At 34.8% G+C, this 18,740-nt stretch overlaps 1 protein-coding gene across 9 annotated transcripts in view; it reads left to right on the plus strand.

Annotated features, from left to right (window-relative positions):
* Positions 1 to 882: 882 nt before the first annotated feature.
* The window catches only part of LOC5577752 (graves disease carrier protein homolog), a 53,612-nt gene continuing 35,754 nt past the window's right edge, over positions 883 to 18,740 (plus strand). Inside the window, exons 1-3 of one of the 9 annotated variants that reach the window (XM_021855209.1) lie at positions 883 to 1,668; positions 4,541 to 4,848; positions 16,407 to 16,633. In XM_021855209.1, coding sequence (XP_021710901.1) covers positions 4,713 to 4,848; positions 16,407 to 16,633 — 363 coding nt within the window. In that variant the 5' untranslated portion in view covers positions 883 to 1,668; positions 4,541 to 4,712. Of the gene's footprint in view, positions 1,669 to 4,540; positions 4,849 to 4,919; positions 5,024 to 16,406; positions 16,634 to 18,740 lie in introns of those variants that run through there. The other 8 variants (XM_021855208.1, XM_021855216.1, XM_021855211.1 and 5 more) reach the window with 8 other exon arrangements.

The raw sequence follows: 18,740 nt of genomic DNA on the forward strand, positions 1-18,740 counted from the left end.
ATCTCAGTACCCTGACCACTTACAAAGATGACGTCTTCAGCAAAGTTATTTAGTAGCTCGAGGGCTTGCATTATTTCTCGCATAATCTGAGATTACGTCCTAAAAGCCATTGGTAATCACGTGTGTAGCTCGTTGTTTCTAAGCAAATGAATGAATAAGCATCCAAACCAACACCACCAGCAGGTAGAGAATGATCCTTTCTTCACCATAGAGTTGTTAAATAACGTGTAAATCTATTCAAATGCTCAGAAACAACGAGCTACACACATGGTTACCAATGGCTTTTAGGGCGAGATCATAAGTTCTCGCATACTCTGAGATAAGGGGTTGTCCATTAATTATGTAAGGGTTTATGGGGGGAGGGGGGATTTGAGATTTCTTACGCGCCATACAATTTATTTTTAATTTTCATACAAAAAATCTTACCATGGGGGGAGGGGGGGTTGAAAAACCCCGAAAATTGTCTTACGTAATTAATGGATCGCCCCTAACGCCCTAAAAACCATAGGTAGCCACGTGTGTAGCTCGTTGTTTCTGAGCACAAGAAACAATAAGCATCCAAACCAACATCGCAGGCAGGTAGATAATGATCCTTTCTTTGCCATAGCGTTGTTAAATAACATGAAAATCCATTCAAATGCTCAGAAACAACGAGCTATACACATGGTTACCAATGGCTTTTAGGGCGAGATCAGAAGTTATGCGAGAGTTATGCGAGATTTTAACCAATCTCTGAGTGTAAAAATTTTCCAGTTAGGCCCTTTTCAAATGAAAAAACGCAGTACGTATTTTATGAACGTTCCAGATTCGAAACTGTGCACTTTCAGTCACAGAGTTTGCGGAACGTCAAAATCATCTGTCATCTATTGTTTTTGTTTACAGTTTTACGCCGTCGTCGTCGTCACACTGCGCTCGCTTTCATCCATCTTCTCCATCGGTGGCAGGCAACAAGCAGCAAACTACTGTCCGGTTCTTCGCCCGCTCGTGTGGAGGTACTTTTCTGCGCTCTCGTCGTTCGGTTCCGCAGTACCGCAGTGGTGGTTTTCATTCGCGTCCAGTCGCAGGCAGAGTCCAGCCGAATCGCTCAGAGAGCAGTGCAGAAGAAGACCAGTGCGGGTAGAGGGTAGGTTTCGGTTACGGTAAATTACCTCCACCGTTCGTTGGGTTCGTTTCGCGATCGCCAATCATTCACAGTTCGATCTTCGCCGCGATCGGTCGCACGTTTCCAGTGAGAAGGCCGGAGATTTCGTCAGTGCTGGTTGTCTTTTGTGTCGGAGAAACAAACAGCAAGCCAAAAGGGGGATTCCGCCACCGTGTACATTTTTAGGGGGAAATAACTTTCACCTTCCGAATTCCGAGTGGAAGATCTATCGCTGCTGCAGCTGAGATTTACGTCACGTCCAAGTGCAACGTCTCCTCGAGTGCCCTGAAAGGGTTTCGTCATCGCTGACCTCTGGACCGATTTACCCCATCAGAATCGGAATCGGTTGTGCTAGTGTTCTTGCTGCGGGTACCGCAAAATAAAGGGAAGAATCTGTGCGGCGAGATAAGAGAAAGTGTATACAGTTCCAAAAGATGATTGAAAAGTGAATGCAGTGTTTTAAGCAAAGACTATACAGTAGTTTCCAATAAAGAAACAGGTTGAAGAGTGGGTAAATAACGCAAAACGTAAGCAGCATCAAGAGAAGAGAAGAAAGAGAAGCTCCGAAAATACAGTGACGGACAAAGCCTTAGGACCACCTCACTCATTTGTTATTTATTTAGATCATTCTCATTATGATTTTGCGTCTACCAATTCATTTTACGATTCCCATTAATGAATAACGAATTTTGCAGAACATTAGAATAGTAAACATATTACAGGTCTAGTAGCAAGCCACTTTTAGTGACTTGGTCATTTTTGCATTAAATACAAGTTTATTTTTCCTTATTTTGTTCGGTTTTTAACAAATTGTTCTATCTTATATAGTCGACCAAGGGCCTTTCAATCTTGGTTGATAATTTTGATAATGGGTTTAGTTAAAACGTAATCACTCTACATTTTAGTGACTTGGTCACTATTTCCCATCTCACCAATCTCAAAAAAGTCGACCCAATCTCAAAAAAAGTCACTAAAGTCACTTATTTTTCATCTAATTAAATGAGTAAACATGTTTTAGGACTTCAGCAAAGGTCTATTTATAAAACTCTTAAGTTACTATTTTCTTACACTGATGATGAAACACGACATAAACTATTTAGACTACCTCAGCAAAACATTATTATTTTGCAGATTTCCGTTGTTTACGATAAACATATATTTTTTATCCCAATATGAAAGTACTGAAAGCTCCAGATTTTTTTATTAAACTGTTAAAAGCCAGGTGAATATATTTCTGATGATTTATTCGATATATAGTGTCGGGTTTCTTGGAGAACTTTGACATGAATTTTATGCCAAAGATATTGAATAAACTTGTCCAAGAGCCGAGGCACATTTAGGACAGAACAGTTGAATTTCCAGAATATTTGTCGGTAGGAAGCCGGAAGAAATGTTCTCTTCTAATTCTTCTTTGTTTCAAAATATAATATTGATGTTTATATAGTTACTTACTACATCTAGAAGCGAATGTGCTTGTGTTTTTAATAGCCATTCAAACTAGTTTTAGCATAAATCAAGTTTGTGGTGTTTAATTGGGGGTTCATTTTGAGAAGAAATAAGGAAATATTGATATAAATTTGATAAGGATAATAAAGACTTTTTGAAAACACAAAACCAAATTTATATTGAGTGTGATTAAAAGTTATTGCGTAACACCTTTTTTTCAATGAGTTCCCACAAAATCCTGCAAGAATTCACAGAATCTTTTCTGCTCAGAATATGGAACGATGCTAGGTGGGTTTCCTTTAGCGATTCTTTTTTAGCAGCAAATCAGGCTTAAAGGCTGGTTTGCTACTGATAAGAAAAGGAATATCTCAAAGCGTGGAAAATTTCTTTCCAGAAATGGTGATCGCAGTACGCAGTTGAGAAGAAATGTCATTTCAAACGGGGCTCTCTGTAGGAAATTTCTGGACCTATTCAGTCAAGGAATTACTTTACTTTTCTTGAGCGAAACAGCATACTTAGCTTAAAGCTGGGCAGAATATTCTACAAATTTAAACCTGGGAAATAATCTCACAACATCGAAACGACCAAGAAAACGCCTTGTCTGATCGTAGTACACTCATTTCTAATAAAATGTCATTTTGAACGGGAATTGCTGTAGAAAATTTCTGTAAGTAATCGGCGAGAACTTTCTTGAGTAATTCTCTTTCAGCAGCAAATCAGCCTAAGGTCGTCAAACCATATTTATAACAGCATTGAAGTACATACAACTCCCCATAACTCGATATTCAAGGGACAATCCTAAGTTCGATGTATCTCGACTATCTAGTAATAGAACCTATCGATACACTATATCCCAAAATATGATGTTTTCTTTAACGTTATGTCAGTAATTAAAGATAATATAGACTTGAATTTTAGGAATGTTTTTGAAAACCATGTTTTTCTACGTTCCCGCTCGGGAGATGAAAAAAGGTTAGTAGTATCAAATTTCTAACATCTAAAATCACTTTTAATTTAATAGATCACTTTAATTTGATAGATGTAAAAGCTAACAGATCTAAAAATGATATCTAAAATTTACTCCTGGAATACCATTAGCAATCATATTTAGCTTTTGTAAGATCTAACCAATATCAGCGAGCTGTTCATTATTATCTGCAAACATCAAATTTTGCTATGACTCTGAAATTCCAGAAATAAAATTTTGATATTATCTTCAGATCTTTTATCTCTTATGTCAATCAAAAGTTTTGATTGATTGATTCAAAACAATATCTCGATATGATTGTCAAAACCAATTATATGGGGCAGTATGAGCCACTTAAGGTGAAACATCTCGGAATTCAAAGATGGCCGTCACAATGGCCGACTTGTGCCCCTACTCACGTTTTCAAATGTACAAAACTGGAGAAATAGTTAGCAAACGTTTCTGATCTTCTTATTTTAAGCTTTCTGCTAGTGCACAAAGTCAAAATAAAAAGTTCACTGTTCTTGGATGCTTTCTTCGCGAGATTTGTGCCTTTGAAGTTTCAATATAATCTTAGAAATTGATTCCAAACTGTTTCACCTTAATTCAATCGTATGATCGTATGATACTGGAAACTGAAAACAATACTAGAAAGAAAATTGTATTAGCTTCGCTTGAAAGTTATTAATTTATTTATTAATTCTGAATTTTAATTTAAAAAGAAGTTGTAGAACATTATCCTGTAGTGGTCATATGTTTTTGTCGCGCATTTTTCAAGCTTTTCATGTTCTTGCTAATTCTATATGATTTTTACAATTGCGTTTTTCGATAAAATGAACAGTAAAATGAAACCAAAATAGCAAAATGCCTTAAAATACAGAAATCCAGCGAATATATTTATTTCTCAGTTATGTGGCCCTAAAGTTTTGTCCATCACTGTGCCAGCCAGTTGCGAGGTGCCGTGACGAGTGACCTACTTTCGGCAGTGTCCGGTTTTTAAGTTTTTGGATTTCGTGTACGCTTTAGGAATTTCGTCCGGCAGTTGTTTACCTATATCTGGGTACCCCTTAGAGATCATCGTTTGGGTAGTTGAGTTAGTGTGTGGCGTTGAATCCCAGCTCGGAAAGCGAAACCGAAGTCATCCAGGAAAAGAAGAAGATGGAATCTCTGAAAAATAGTGAAACCAATACAGCGGCCGAAGTGGCGGCGAGCAGTGCGGCGTCTGCGGCGTCCCATGTCAAGGACGAGGCCAAGAAGAACATGGACTTCATCATGAAGAACCTTCTGGCTGGAGGTAGGTTTTTGTTCTGGGTTGAGATTGATTTGTTTTCGACTGCTTTTAGGGGGACGATTGACGTCAATTTTGGGTACATTCGTTTAGAGTTACCGAGTCTGAGGATACCGCTCAAAAATAGCCTTTTACAACAATTTTAACGGCTCAACAGACGTGGTCGTCATCGGCCTTGTTGGTAAGTCGCATATTTTGCACGAGAGAAACATGAGACTACCCGCGTTGAAGTGAAGTAATTTTTGCAGATTTGTTTTTTGTTTTCGGCGAAGTGAAGCTCGTAACGGAGAAGTGAAAAAATCTTGTCCATTGTGTTTGCTGGGGGTAGCGTGATTCCCAAGCTTTAGATGCTGAGCGCTCACTTTATTGCATTGAGTTTTGTTTGACGCAATTTCCGTCAATAATCCTGAAGTCTATTAAGATGTTTGGAAATATTTGGATACCAAGTAGTACAATTAAATATCGCATCGTTTTTTTTTTCTTTATTAGTATCATTTTAAACATTACATGAATTTCTTATATCTAGTTGTTTTGTATTAGACAACACTATCATCCTTATTTCATAATTTGATTTTTTATTAACATGTTGTTTACAACATATTACATTTCATTAGCCGTAACAGTTCAAATTTTTTACAGGTGAGTTGATTTCACCTGCTTATAAGAGAAAAAACGCTTTCAATTAACTTAACCTAAATATATAACACATTAATCGCGGCAATAGAAGATTGCAAAGATTTTTGTCTATAATTATTGATTATTTTATTTGACATTTGTTCCAATGTTTCAACATTGGATATTCATTAGTACTATATCAGAAAGGGAGCTTCAGAATCATTTTCAAAATTTTATTTTGAATCCTCCGCAGAGCTTTTTTCCTGTTATCACAACAGCTAGTTAATATTGGTACAGCACACAACATGGCTGGCCTGAAAATTTGTTTGAAGATCAAAAACTTGTTCTTAAGACAAAGTTTTGTTTTTCCTGTTAATGAATAGATAAAGACATTTTTGCAATTCTGTTATATAAATGGCCTACATTTCATCAAGAAGATAGACTACATAACGGCCTACTTTTCTTAATCAAAGAAACAGTGCTGAAAAGTGCTACTTTTCAGCACTGTTAACGGTGCTGAAAAGTAGCACTTTTCAGTACTGTTTTGGTGATCCTCAACTAAGTATAAAGTGTCAGTGAAAACCATTCATCTAATTGCTCTGGTTTGTTCAATGATTGACATTTTATTGTACATCCGTTGAACGATCCAAATCCGACTCAGGTGACCGTTTCTGATTCGGAATAGGATCGTTTAGCAAAAGTAGATGAGGCAATAAATTAAGCTATTTTACCCCCAAAAATTCCAGCGCTTAATGCGTCTAAACTAAAGCTTCCCAAACACGGTTTTCGCGGTGCACCAGCCGTTCGCAGGATCGCTTTTTCGCGCTACGAAAACCGAGTTTGGGAAGCGCGGGTCTACACGGTTCAGGATACAGATGCAGGCAATTTGGCAAATTAAGAATAACTTTATAATTTATGCGGTATCTTACCTGGCTTCTCTCGAACAATAAGTTTTGGTCATTTTAGCTTCAATGTATGTGACAGTCATGAAGAATGCATGAACCACAGCCTACCTGATTGGAAAATATTGAGTCTTACTATGCATGTACGCCCACGTGGGTTTTCTTGAAGCATGTTTGTGATCCTAGAATCAATCCGAATGAAACGGTATTTTTTCGTAATAGCAAAAAATGTTGTATGCAACTCGTTGCAAAACTCGATTTTTTCAGCACTCGTCGTATTTATCCAACTCGGCGAGCCTCGTTGTACAACTGTACAACTCGTGCTGAAAAAATTATCATTTTGCACCTTGGTGCATAAATAACTATTTACATATTTGTTACATTTAGCATATGTAGAGAAGGTATCGACCGTGATTGTTTTTAATATTATTTGTTATGGCTATATCGGTCATGCGACTCAAAGGAAAAGGGAGTCTATAGAAGATTTTTTTTTACAAATGATGAAATGCATAGGTGGATAGGCGTCGCAAGGGAGCGACAAGATACAGGACGCTTCGATGCTTTACTGGTTCCCCTATGGCTTGCTCAATTTTCACCACCTAATTAATTTCAATCTTGTCGCTCCCTTGCGACGCCTATCCACCTATGCATTTCATCATTTGTAAAAAAAAAATCTTCTATAGACTCCCTTTTCCTTTGAGTCGCATGACCGATATAGCCATAACAAATAATATTAAAAAGTTACATTTAGCTTGAATGTTCTCATTGTGTTTTTGGAAGTTATTTTATATCTATCATAAGCCCTAGGTACTTAACTTGATCTTTCCAGTTTTGTGGGAATATTATAAGTTAAGTTTTGGACGCATTAGAATGGAAGTCTTGCAAGTATGAAGAAAAAATATCCAAACTTTTTTGCAATCTACTATAGATAACACGCAGGCTTCGTCCTTTGACAGAGAGGTGTCATCCGCGAACAAAGATTTTTTTAAATCCCTGAGGTGACTCATGTATTTAAAATATTGTTTGGTCTCAAAATGCTGCCTTGAGGAGCAGTAGTCTTTCAGACTTGGAGTTCTGATAATTAACCTGTAGTGTACGATTTAACAGATAACTTTGAATTATTCTAACAATGTAAGTTCGATTTTTATTTTATTTTATTTTAGCTTGACAAACACTGTTGAATGCTTTTTTATATGTCTAGAAGAGCAAGGCCAGTAGAATAGCCAAGGCTGGTAGCTTTTTTAGTGACTTGGTCACTTTTTTTTAAGCCAGTCACTTTAAAGTCTCTTTTTTGAAGCCATTTCAACTAAAGTCACTTTTTACGTCAAAAAGCTTTTTTTCAACTCTTTTGAGCTAAATTTTTGGGAGAAAAATTTTGAATCGGCCTTTTTGAATTCAGACTAAGTTTAAAGTAAGGTCATCACCAGAACAACTTGATGCCAGTATTGAAATATTCATGTTTTTCTTGTGAAAAAAGGTAATTTGTAATAGTATCTAAGTTATTATTAATATGGCGTAAGTTCATTGTTATAGAACTAAAGGTTTAAATGTTTAGTGTTCTTTTTGAATATCTCGTGCACACCCTTTAAATATTTTTTTTATATGTTTCAAACAATTTATAGTTTTCATTGAATCGAAATCATGCATGCTTTTCAATGAAATGTGTTAATTATAAATTAAACTCCCGCATTCGTAAGAAAAACGTCAAAACTAGTAGCGCATTTCAAATTTTCATGGATTGCTATTTAAAATTATTATTAAAACGCGCCTGAAAGTTGGAAACTTTCGAACGGGAAATTTTGAAACATTTCAATCGAAACTTTTCCCATACATAGTAGAGTGTCAGGAATTAGAAGCTGTCCGGCATTTGAATCAGAACGGTATATGGCATTTCGACCGACTATAACCTCCAATGTCAAGTGAATCATGCAATTGGACACTTTTCGATTAATTTTGATTGAAATATTAGAAGCTTAGTGCTAATAACTCAGAAAAACAGCCTATTGTCTTTATGATAAATGTCAATTCGGCCAATCGTACCTCCCATTAAGCTTACTGATGGAAAATTTCAATGTCACTCAGGTTTATGCCAACCATTAGTTCTCTCTTAGTCGGCGTTCGAAGGACAGGTCTATGATACAGTGGGTTTAAGCAGTATTTCAAGCATATTTGATCTTCTATGATCATTTATAATTTGGAACATTGTTTAATGCCCAAGTATTATATTTTCCGTTATCTTGATAGTGCTACACACAAAATTGACCTTATGAGGCAGAAGCATTAAAGTAGAATCTAATAAAGCTAAATAGAAAGTATTCCTCTGTGAATATTACATATTACGGAACTTCATCTATAAGCTTATAATTTTACTAGACTGAATATTAAATTCCTATTAACTTGAAGTCATGGAAATTTACACAGCTTACTATGAATTCAATTTTAGCGGTTTTAAATATATAATTTTTTTGGGAGTTTGGATGAAAATGTGAAATGATAATATGATAATATGATATGATTTCACAAATTTTCCATGTTTATGAAAATTTACAAAACAATATACTTGGGTGATATAAACGACACAAATTTTTGAAAAGATTAAAAATCTGCTAAAAAAGAATCATTTACTTAAATGTAATTTTTCTGTTTGAAAAAATTGTAGGCAATTGAAATTTTGGAAGTACAATAAAATATGGTACCGTAATCCGGGGGCAAATTGATCACTAGGGTGAATTTGATCAGGTCGGTACCAAATAGCATTTCCTTTCAAAGATGCCTAACACTTCGCTACCATTACAGACATTCCATATTTTCTAGTTTATAGATATCTAATGATGATTTTAAACTATTTCATTTTTATTAGGGTCAGTTTTGCATAAAAATATTCACAGTTTTTGAAAGTGTTAGCAATACTGTTGGAAATGTCGGTATTAATCAATTCGCTGGTGCAAAGCCTGCATGTAAACTTTGAGTGTTAAAAATGTTGCGTAAGCTTCAGTGTGAACTGCTGAACTCATGTTGGAAATCGCACAGCATTACATGAATAGTTTTTTGCGCATAAAACAATTTATTGTTGAATAACGTGCTAATTTCAATTGTATGCATTTAGGCGTATTAGGCAAATTTACAAAGTTTAATTTTGCAATAAAAGGATGACATACACGAGTTGTAAGAATTTCAAAAAAGACAAAAAAGACAAAAAAAAACATGCTCTATGAAATAGTGATCAATTTCTCCTCAATGTGTCATTTTCATTTTTTGACATTGAAACTATATTTTTGAAATGTTAAATTTTATTTCATAGAAAATAGATTACAAATACCAATAGAGATCAATGAAGTACTGATTTTATCGAAATAAATTTGAATTTCAAAAGAATGCATGACAAAACGTTGTGAAATAGTGATCAATTTGCCCCCGGATTACGGTACTCAACTAGACCTACTACCTGCAGTAAATCGTATTGAATATTCCCTATCATATTGAATATTGATCGTTAAACAGTATAATAGAATGAACATAAAATAGATTACGGTTTGATTTTCAAGTCACTTTTAGTCACTTTTTCGAGAATCGAAAGTCACTTTTTAGTCCCTTATTTCTCAAATCTGGTCACTAAAATAATTTTTTTCGGTACCGTCGGACTTTTGATTCCAGGGGCTACTTTGGACACTCACCTTTTGTATTTATTAGCAGCGTAAATATTAATCTGAGCAATTTTGTGTCTTCAGCACTTTTATTAACCAATATATGCTCTACCACTAGGCATGAGTTTTTCTTGGAACAACATCAACAAAAACAGAATAAAAAAGAAAACATTTCAAAAAAGCCCAAATAAATATTCACAAGGTATAAACCATTGGCAATACAAACATTGTTTGAATTTTACCCATGTCGTGGAAATTTATTGGGAGCATCACAAAACTATCGAATCGTCATGTTTCATGAAAATCTTGTGATTGGTTTTGCTTCAAATTGTTGTTTTATTAAAATAATTGATCAAAGGTCTTATTTTTGCGACTTTTATTTTATTATAATGTTTTGGTTTGTATATTTTACAACATAAAAAAAAATAAAATCAATGTTTGTAAAAGTGTATAGACATAAAACACACATATTTCAATACGTACCAATGTCAAATTCACAACATAATCTCTAAAAAAACTATTTTTCGTCATATTTAACATGAATTTGTAGTACAGAACAGTTGCATCCTTCAAATGCTTAAATTAAACTACTCTTAAACTTACTTCTTTACGATCTTGCTAAACCTTTCTTCATAGATTGCGTTTTTAATGAAATTTACTTACTGGTAATAAATTAGTTACCGGTATTAATGTGATCCTTCAACATATCGTTCATACAACATTAAGAATAGAAAAAAAAGAGTGTTTGTACATAACTCATTTATCATCGCAGTACCTAGTAGCTACGTCGTTCGTTTATGTCAACTTGAAAATCGAGCATTCGTAACTGATAGTTCCATTTCAGAGGAAGTTGAAAATTTAAGTTTCATACTGCAAACTGAGAATAGTTAATGGCATGTTTCGTTGAAATTTGTTATATATGCGTAATTGATTCTAGCTTTACAAATTTTCCACATTAATTTTATCAATGAAAAACGTTCCATAACATCACAGTGGACTACAATCTATTGAATCAGTTTGAAAGCTATAAGAAAAAAAACATTTCATTAGCAAATTGTGAAAATATCCAAAGTAGCCCCTTTTTTGTCTTAAAGGACACACTTTTTTCGCTATTCAAACATTTTTGCTATTTCTTGATGGATTTGTCTCATATTTTGCACATTGGTTACGTACATATACAACTTAAATATAGGCAAAAATTATCAACATCTATCCATAATTCTAAGAGTTACAAATTCTCAAAGTTAGAGAATGTGGAAATAATGTCAAAAGAAGCCCCGTTTGACGGTACCACTTTTTGCTACCAGCCCTGAGAATAGCCTTCAGATTTGTTGTAACGAATCAAATTAGTTTCACGTAAAAGTTGATGAGTGGTCAAATGTGCATGTCGGAATCCGAACTGTTCATTGGCCAGGGTGACCATGTCCTGGATGTTCAAAATCAAGACATTCCGCAATGTCCACAATTTTTCTGTGCAAATTCCATTTTATTTCATTCTTTAAGGATATTTCCAGAAACTCATGGAGTGTGCTTAGCGTGCTTAGCGGTCGTATTCCCCTGGTATAATTTCGTAATTTCTATAAATATGAACTCCACTGAAAGAACAATCAAATGATCGCTGTGATGATTCGCCCAACACAAGAAAAACACTACTGAAATTGAAAACTCTGAATCATCTTCAATTATGGCAACAATCGTACAAGTATTCTAGTTTTATATTTCTTTGAATTCCTAAAATATGACAAATTAATGAGAGAATGAGTCATTCATTAAAATCTCGCACAAAAATAGGAAACAGTTTTATATTTTCATGATTGCTAGCATCTGTCCTGAAACTAGTAATCGGAGTTTCGGTGACATCTTTTATTCTGATAGCGATAAAATTCTGTGAAAACACACCAAATTAATAGCTGCTGTTTTTGGCATTAGGATAACTTATCCTAATTCGAAATATCTTCAACATTCCACGTTGTACGCCAAGCAGTAAAAAGCAGGACAGAACTTGAAATATGAAAAATAAATCAGGATACCTCAAAAGAAGCGCAAAATCAGGACATGTCCTGCTAAATCAGGACGGATGGTAACCCTATCATTGGCAAAATTGATGTTTTTTTTGCTTTAATTTGTCTTAGATACATCGATTAGTTTTTACAATATAAGAGATAATTACTATTGGTATATCAACTATAGTCTTTCTGCTTTAATACATGTTTTATTTTTTCTTGACCTAACTTAATACTAACTTACTACACTTACTACTATAGAATACTAAACCAGTAAGTAGATGAAAAACCGAATTTAGTACTATAAGCCTGATTCGCTGCTGAAAATAAATTTCCTGGCCTGCATGGGAAATTTCTGCAAGGAATAGAACAAGAAAGCGTTTTTTTCTGATCGCAGTACGCAGTTGAAAAGAAATGTCAGTTCAAACGGAAGTCGCTGTAGAAAATTTCCACCAAAAATTTACGAGAAATTTATTTAGCAATTCTTTTTTAGCAGCAAATTAGACTATACCATTTAATTCCACTAAAGTTTGTATCCTCTGACAGATACGCGTATTTCGATCACAAATATAAGGCCGCCTTCAGTGTCATGTACTAGACTCGACTTACCAGTGCAAATGCGATCCAAGAGACCGTCGTAGTAGCCATGAAAACCAACTTTTACTATGGTTCTCTAACTCGATATCGAGATACGAAATTTTGAATAATAGAAAGTTGACTGTATGTTTCTCGTTGATATATGATCTTGTTTTGTTAACAAAAATGTTTTACAGTTTTTGAATCCAGTTTCCAGTACAGGTATGTTCCGTTTTTATCAACACGATCGGCAATTTTCAGTTGACAAAAACGGAACCGTGACAAAAACGGAATAATTTTCTTAGACAAAATATTTTACAAATTTGATAAGAAAATTGCAATTTTGTTCGGATAATACACATTTGAATCATATAAATACACAGTATTGATGTTTATGAGTTGTGAGGAGCATTTAGATTGATCATTCTTATAGTTTCGTAATGATAGTTGATTGCAGACTCCTATCAATCAATATGAATAAATAGTTTTAGTTTTCTTGGTTAGAAATTCAATAAATGTAATGTAGAATATTAAAACGATAATCATACAAATGTCCTTTTCACCATAAGGTGCGTCATATTTGTAATAATAACTACAAGGAAGTAGCGGATCATTGTTTGTTTTTAAGAAAGATAAAACAAGAAACAACTTCTTTTTCTACTGTTCATCCTCATCCTTCTGCTTCTTCTTCTTCTAATTATTATTTTTCTTCATTGTCATTATATCCCAACTAAGAAAAAGCCTTCTTCTCAGCTTAGTATTCTTATATACACTTTCGCAGTTATCAACTGAGAGCTTTTTTAGCAAAGATACATTTTTTGCATTTTTGGCCACACCCGATTGACGATTAAATGTGGAGCTATGTTGCGAAAGTTTTGCAAACTGAAATGAATATTTATGGTTTCCTGTACTTTGAATTACCAATATCTTATCAGTAAAATGATTGCGGTGATCTTTCTTCCAAAGTTATTACTACCAATTTCGACAGGGATGCACTTATCGCCAATCTACAAAAGCGCCACCATCAACTTTTAGCTTTACGTTAGATCACAATAATAGACTGGCAATGAACTAACCTAAAGTTTTAGTTTTTTGTTAAGTAAAATAATGTTTAATACTAGTGGTCTCGTTACACTTTGTTTTAAAATCAAGTAGGCTGCTGAAAAATGGCATGTAATCTCCCATACAAAACGATGGATTAGTTTTCAATTGTTTTTCCAGTTATTCCAGAGAATTTTCCCGTTCTTAAGCCATTTCGTGACACACAAACACCATTCCATTTTTATTTATATAGAAGTTCATCGAAAAACACAAAAGTGTACAAACTCTAGAACAAGCATAACCAAATTACAACTTTTTGGTTAGAAACTCGTTTGCAAAGTTTTATGAATAAACAGATGGCTGTTGCTATAAGACGTATAATTAACCTTTTAGCCTTCATATGGGGAAGGGGTTCATGTCTGCTGAAAGATCAGGATCCCAGCAAATTTGGGATGGCAACGTGATGTAGGAACGTCCAGTATCAACAGTTTCCAAAATTGTCAGCCCTTTACCCTCTTCCTCGATGCAAACTTATAATATGGATATTCTAAAATTTTCTATAGATTGCTTAGTTTTGCTAAGCCTCTTCTTCTACTCCTTGAAACAGGATCTAATCAATGACTGTTTGCTGTACTTTATGCAATGCTTTCGAGTTTGAGAGATAGAAGATAATATCTAAAATAAGCCGAGGTCGACAGTCTTATCAAACATAAAATAAACTCGATCATATCTCTTGCCGTTGCCCAAACATTCATAAGTTCATTTCCAAGTGATTCCCTTATGAAAAAAGAACTGAATATATATGGGATCGTCCATTAATCGCGTAAAGGATTAAGGGGGGGGGTTAGAAATCTTACGTGCCATACAAATTATTTTTTATTTGCATACAAAAAATCATACCATAGTGGGAGGGGATTATTGGGGCTGTTGATGCCATGTTATATAAAAAGAAAGAGAGGTCTCTGCAACTCTTTTTAGTGCATATTCAACTAATCACAAATTCCTGTTGTTGCTAGGACGTGGCCAGAGCAACTTTCGATTGTTGAAAAATGGATCAATCTTCTCCTACATACATCGTGTTCAACATTAACATAATATCGAAAATTCCAACTCTAAGGCTATTGAAAAGCATTTAAATTGCTTCGAAATAAGTATTAAGTTTATATTGTAAACATTTTGAAAATTAAAAAACAAACAATTTTTGTGTGTTGATAAAAACGGAATAATTTGTTGACGAAATCGGAACGTGACAAAATCGGAGCGTGACAAAATCGGAACGTGATAAAAACGGAACATACCTGTAATACCATTTGTGCTATATCATGAACTATCATTGGTCTTACTTCGTTCTTGACTGTAGATTTTATTTTAGGAAACTATTTTGAATAATTTGAAGTTTCTTTTAACAAAAACAAATCATTGCTCATAACTTTCCTAGATTAGGGTTGGGGAAAATCTTGAAATTCACTCTACAGTAAACAAGCAAAGCATATCCCAGTCAGTGAAGCCTGTGAAACTCACTTCCATCGCTGCTGTAGGCCCGTTGCTAAGGGGAACCCAAAATTGAATGTACTATTTCTCGCTGCATTTCCCACATTTAGAGCCTTCAATGACACTAGTGATTTGGAAAATTCATGCACCCAACATAATAGGCTACTTGATAAGATTTACGTTTTTGAACTACTGTACCAGGAAGATTCTTTAGATTCTTTTGTCTCAAATTCCGAACAGTCTCATATTCCGAACACTCTGTTTTTGTATGGCGATTTAGTTGAATTGTTTCGCTGAAATATGTCATCAAATAATCAGGAATTGGTAGTCAATTGCAATTCAGTTTTAACGTCTTCAAATCTATTTAATACTTCGGGAGTAGTGATGATTCTCTAGTTTGAGACTAGTAGAAACAGCTCAGATAAATTTGTTTGCGAAATTATTCATTTGAATAGGATTTATTCGTGCTGTTCGGAATTTGAATCAAGGTGTTCGGAATATGAGACATAATGTACACACTGTTCGGCATTTGAATCAAAATATTGGTCCATACTTTAACGTAATACCAATACTAAACAAGTTTAAATAAACGTTTTTATCGGCACATCCTACAGGTAACAGTTAGGCTTTGCAGATAAATTAAAATTCTCACAAATCTCAGCTAATTTGTGCCTACCAGATGCATTTGAAGTCACTGTTGACCTTAAGGGTTCGAAATATGAGTCAAAATGGTATTTTAATTTCGAATGTATCACAAACTTTCATATTAATCAATCAGAAACTGTCAAAAACTTTTCAATTACAGCGAACAGTGTAAGTTATTATTCTTGACATTTGACAGTACTGATTAGCGCTTATATTTCGGTATTTGATTCAAAGAATTTGATCGAGTGATTGGGGAACCCTGTCTCGGCGCAGAAACCCAGACACCGCACCGAAAGCGCATCCAAACAAGTTGTAAAAGCCATACTCGCATTGCTTTACACATTTACGCGATCTTAAACTCTTAAGTGTCGTGTGACGCAATGTGCAATTTACCTCCCCTGGCCATTGCAGTGGGTCGCTTCGGCTTACTCAGTACTTACCCACTAGAGAAGAGGCTCGTCCCAAGCCGTCTGCAGCGCAACTTTGAGCAAACACAATAAATGAGACACCCCCCGACTCGAGGATGTCACAATCCCGACTGAGCTAACAAACTGTGGCAAATTGAAGTAAATGACTAAACCTTGATGCAGAAAACTTGATTCATTGTTCTCCCTCTTTGTCTCTCTCTCTGTCGGTATCGTCAACAGGTGTTGCCGGAATGTGCTCCAAGACGGCGGTGGCCCCACTGGATCGGATCAAGATTCTGCTGCAGGCCCACTCGATCCACTACAAACATCTGGGCGTGTTCAGCGGGTTGAAGCACATCGTCAAGAAGGAATCGTTCATAGCGCTGTACAAGGGCAACGGGGCCCAAATGGTGCGGATATTCCCGTACGCAGCGACGCAATTTACTGCCTTCGAGGTGTATAAAAAGGTTGGTATGATAGAATATGGTTAGAAACATGCATAATCTATAATAAGATAGCTTTCGAATTCTCAAGTAATTTGTAGGTCAATCCCACGGATTATTTTATTGCACTGATGAATTGTCGCAATATCACAGAATACCACCAAAATCTTATAAAATATTAGAATCTCACGAAATATCAAAATTTCAAGGAACACCATCAAACTAGTATGGGAAAGGAAATTTTAGGATTCTACGAAATACCACAAAAATGCCATAGCAGAATTCAACATACATTTAATACTGTCAAATTAAGAGATCCCGTAGCGTTCGTTTTGAATCACTTGGGATAATCCATGTACAACGATTTACATTAGAATCCCATATAATACTTAATAATCCTATGAAATATCATCGCACTCTAATGACACTGTTCTACACAATATCTACTATTCATTCTTAGCCTCACGTCCCCATCATGACAAAACTTTGTTCCACAGTTATCAAATAAGGGCTTCCCTACCCAAAATTGTCATTTTTGCATTCGTTTATTGTGGGACAGGTAAAATGGTACTTAATGCCCAAGGAAGTACTTCCCTGGGCATTAAGTACCATTTTACCTGTCCCACAATAAATGAATGCAAAAATGACAATTTTGGGTAGGGAAGCCCTTATTTAATAACTGTGGAACAAAGTTTATGAATTATGAAAAGATTCTGGATCAACTTGGAAACGAACTGGTGCACTTTTTCAGCTTGACTTTACTATTTAGTCGCGCACATTACCAAAAGGCTGAACAAAGTCTACGAAACATTATCATTGACATTGGCGTAGCTAGGATTTTTTTCTGGAGGGGGCCTAGGGGGGGCCTAGCTAATTCTTGGCTTACCGAAGTAATATTTGGAGATTGTTGATAATTTTCGGTGATTACTACACACTGAAACACGATTATAACGTTTCGGCTTACTCGGCCACCATCAGATCTACAATGTATTTAAAAAAAAATACCGAAGTAATGTCGCTCGCAATAATGATTTTCACAAATCTTGCGTTGATTTTATCTGTTTGTGATTTTGTCTCATATCTCTGCATATCAGTGATACTTGTAAATTTCAATTTTCATTACGGAAAATATTCATTCTTTGTCTAATCCAGTAAAAAATCCTTGAAAAATTCTTTCAAAGAAGGCACAAGGAATATCCCTTTGTAATTCTTACACGAACTTTTCAGGTATCGGGGTTCTCTTCATAAATAATTTTCGTACTTTTCCAGTACATTCTCCAATAACGCCTTTACCAGTTTCCACTGAGTTCCTGCTGGGACTCCCACGGAAAACCATTCACGGGATTAGTAATTATTATTTAACAGATTTTTTCCTGGATTTTCCCTAGGTTTTCTAATCTATCCATAAAATTTTTCGATTTTTCAAAGTATCAAATTCCTCAAAATAATCTCTTGAAGAATTCCGAAGTTTGTTATACATAAATTAATTGTTAAATGAAAATATCATCCTGTTGTACATTGATAATTTGTTGAAGATTTTCGTAAATTACTGAGGATTTCTCCAAGAAATAGTACAATAAATATTACCAAAATTGTCTTCTAGATCACCAAAAATAGAAGCTTTACACAAATTCTTCAGAGTGCACTAACAGTTTTTCCAAATTTGCCTTCGAGATTCTTCCTAAGGTTTCTCTTCAGATTATTTCAACAAATCTCTTTTAAAAAATCTCTGAGAAATTTTTAAACGGTTGCTTGAAAAATTCAAAGCGAGCATTCAAGACTTCCCGCAAATAAAAAAAAAACATTTGTTGATTGTTTCGATACTCATCCATAATATTCCACAAGGTTTTCATAATTAATTAAACAAGATTCAATTCTTAGTGATTTTTCAGAGAAGTTTTTCACAAATCTATCTACGTTTTATCACAGAAAATTTTCTAAGTGCTTCTTTAGATTTATCTAAAAATTAATTTGATATTGATCCCCGAAGTCCTTAGAAATTCTGTCTCGAATACAATATTTTAAAATTTCTTCAAAAACGCCTACCTATTATTTTTTTTTTAATTAAATTATTCTAAAGTTTTTAGCGCAATACGTTAGGCTATTTTTTCATAAACTGTTCCGTGAAAAT

The sequence above is a fragment of the Aedes aegypti genome, chromosome 3 (genome assembly GCF_002204515.2).
Source record: "Aedes aegypti strain LVP_AGWG chromosome 3, AaegL5.0 Primary Assembly, whole genome shotgun sequence".
In the NCBI taxonomy this organism is placed as follows: Eukaryota; Metazoa; Arthropoda; class Insecta; order Diptera; family Culicidae; genus Aedes; species Aedes aegypti.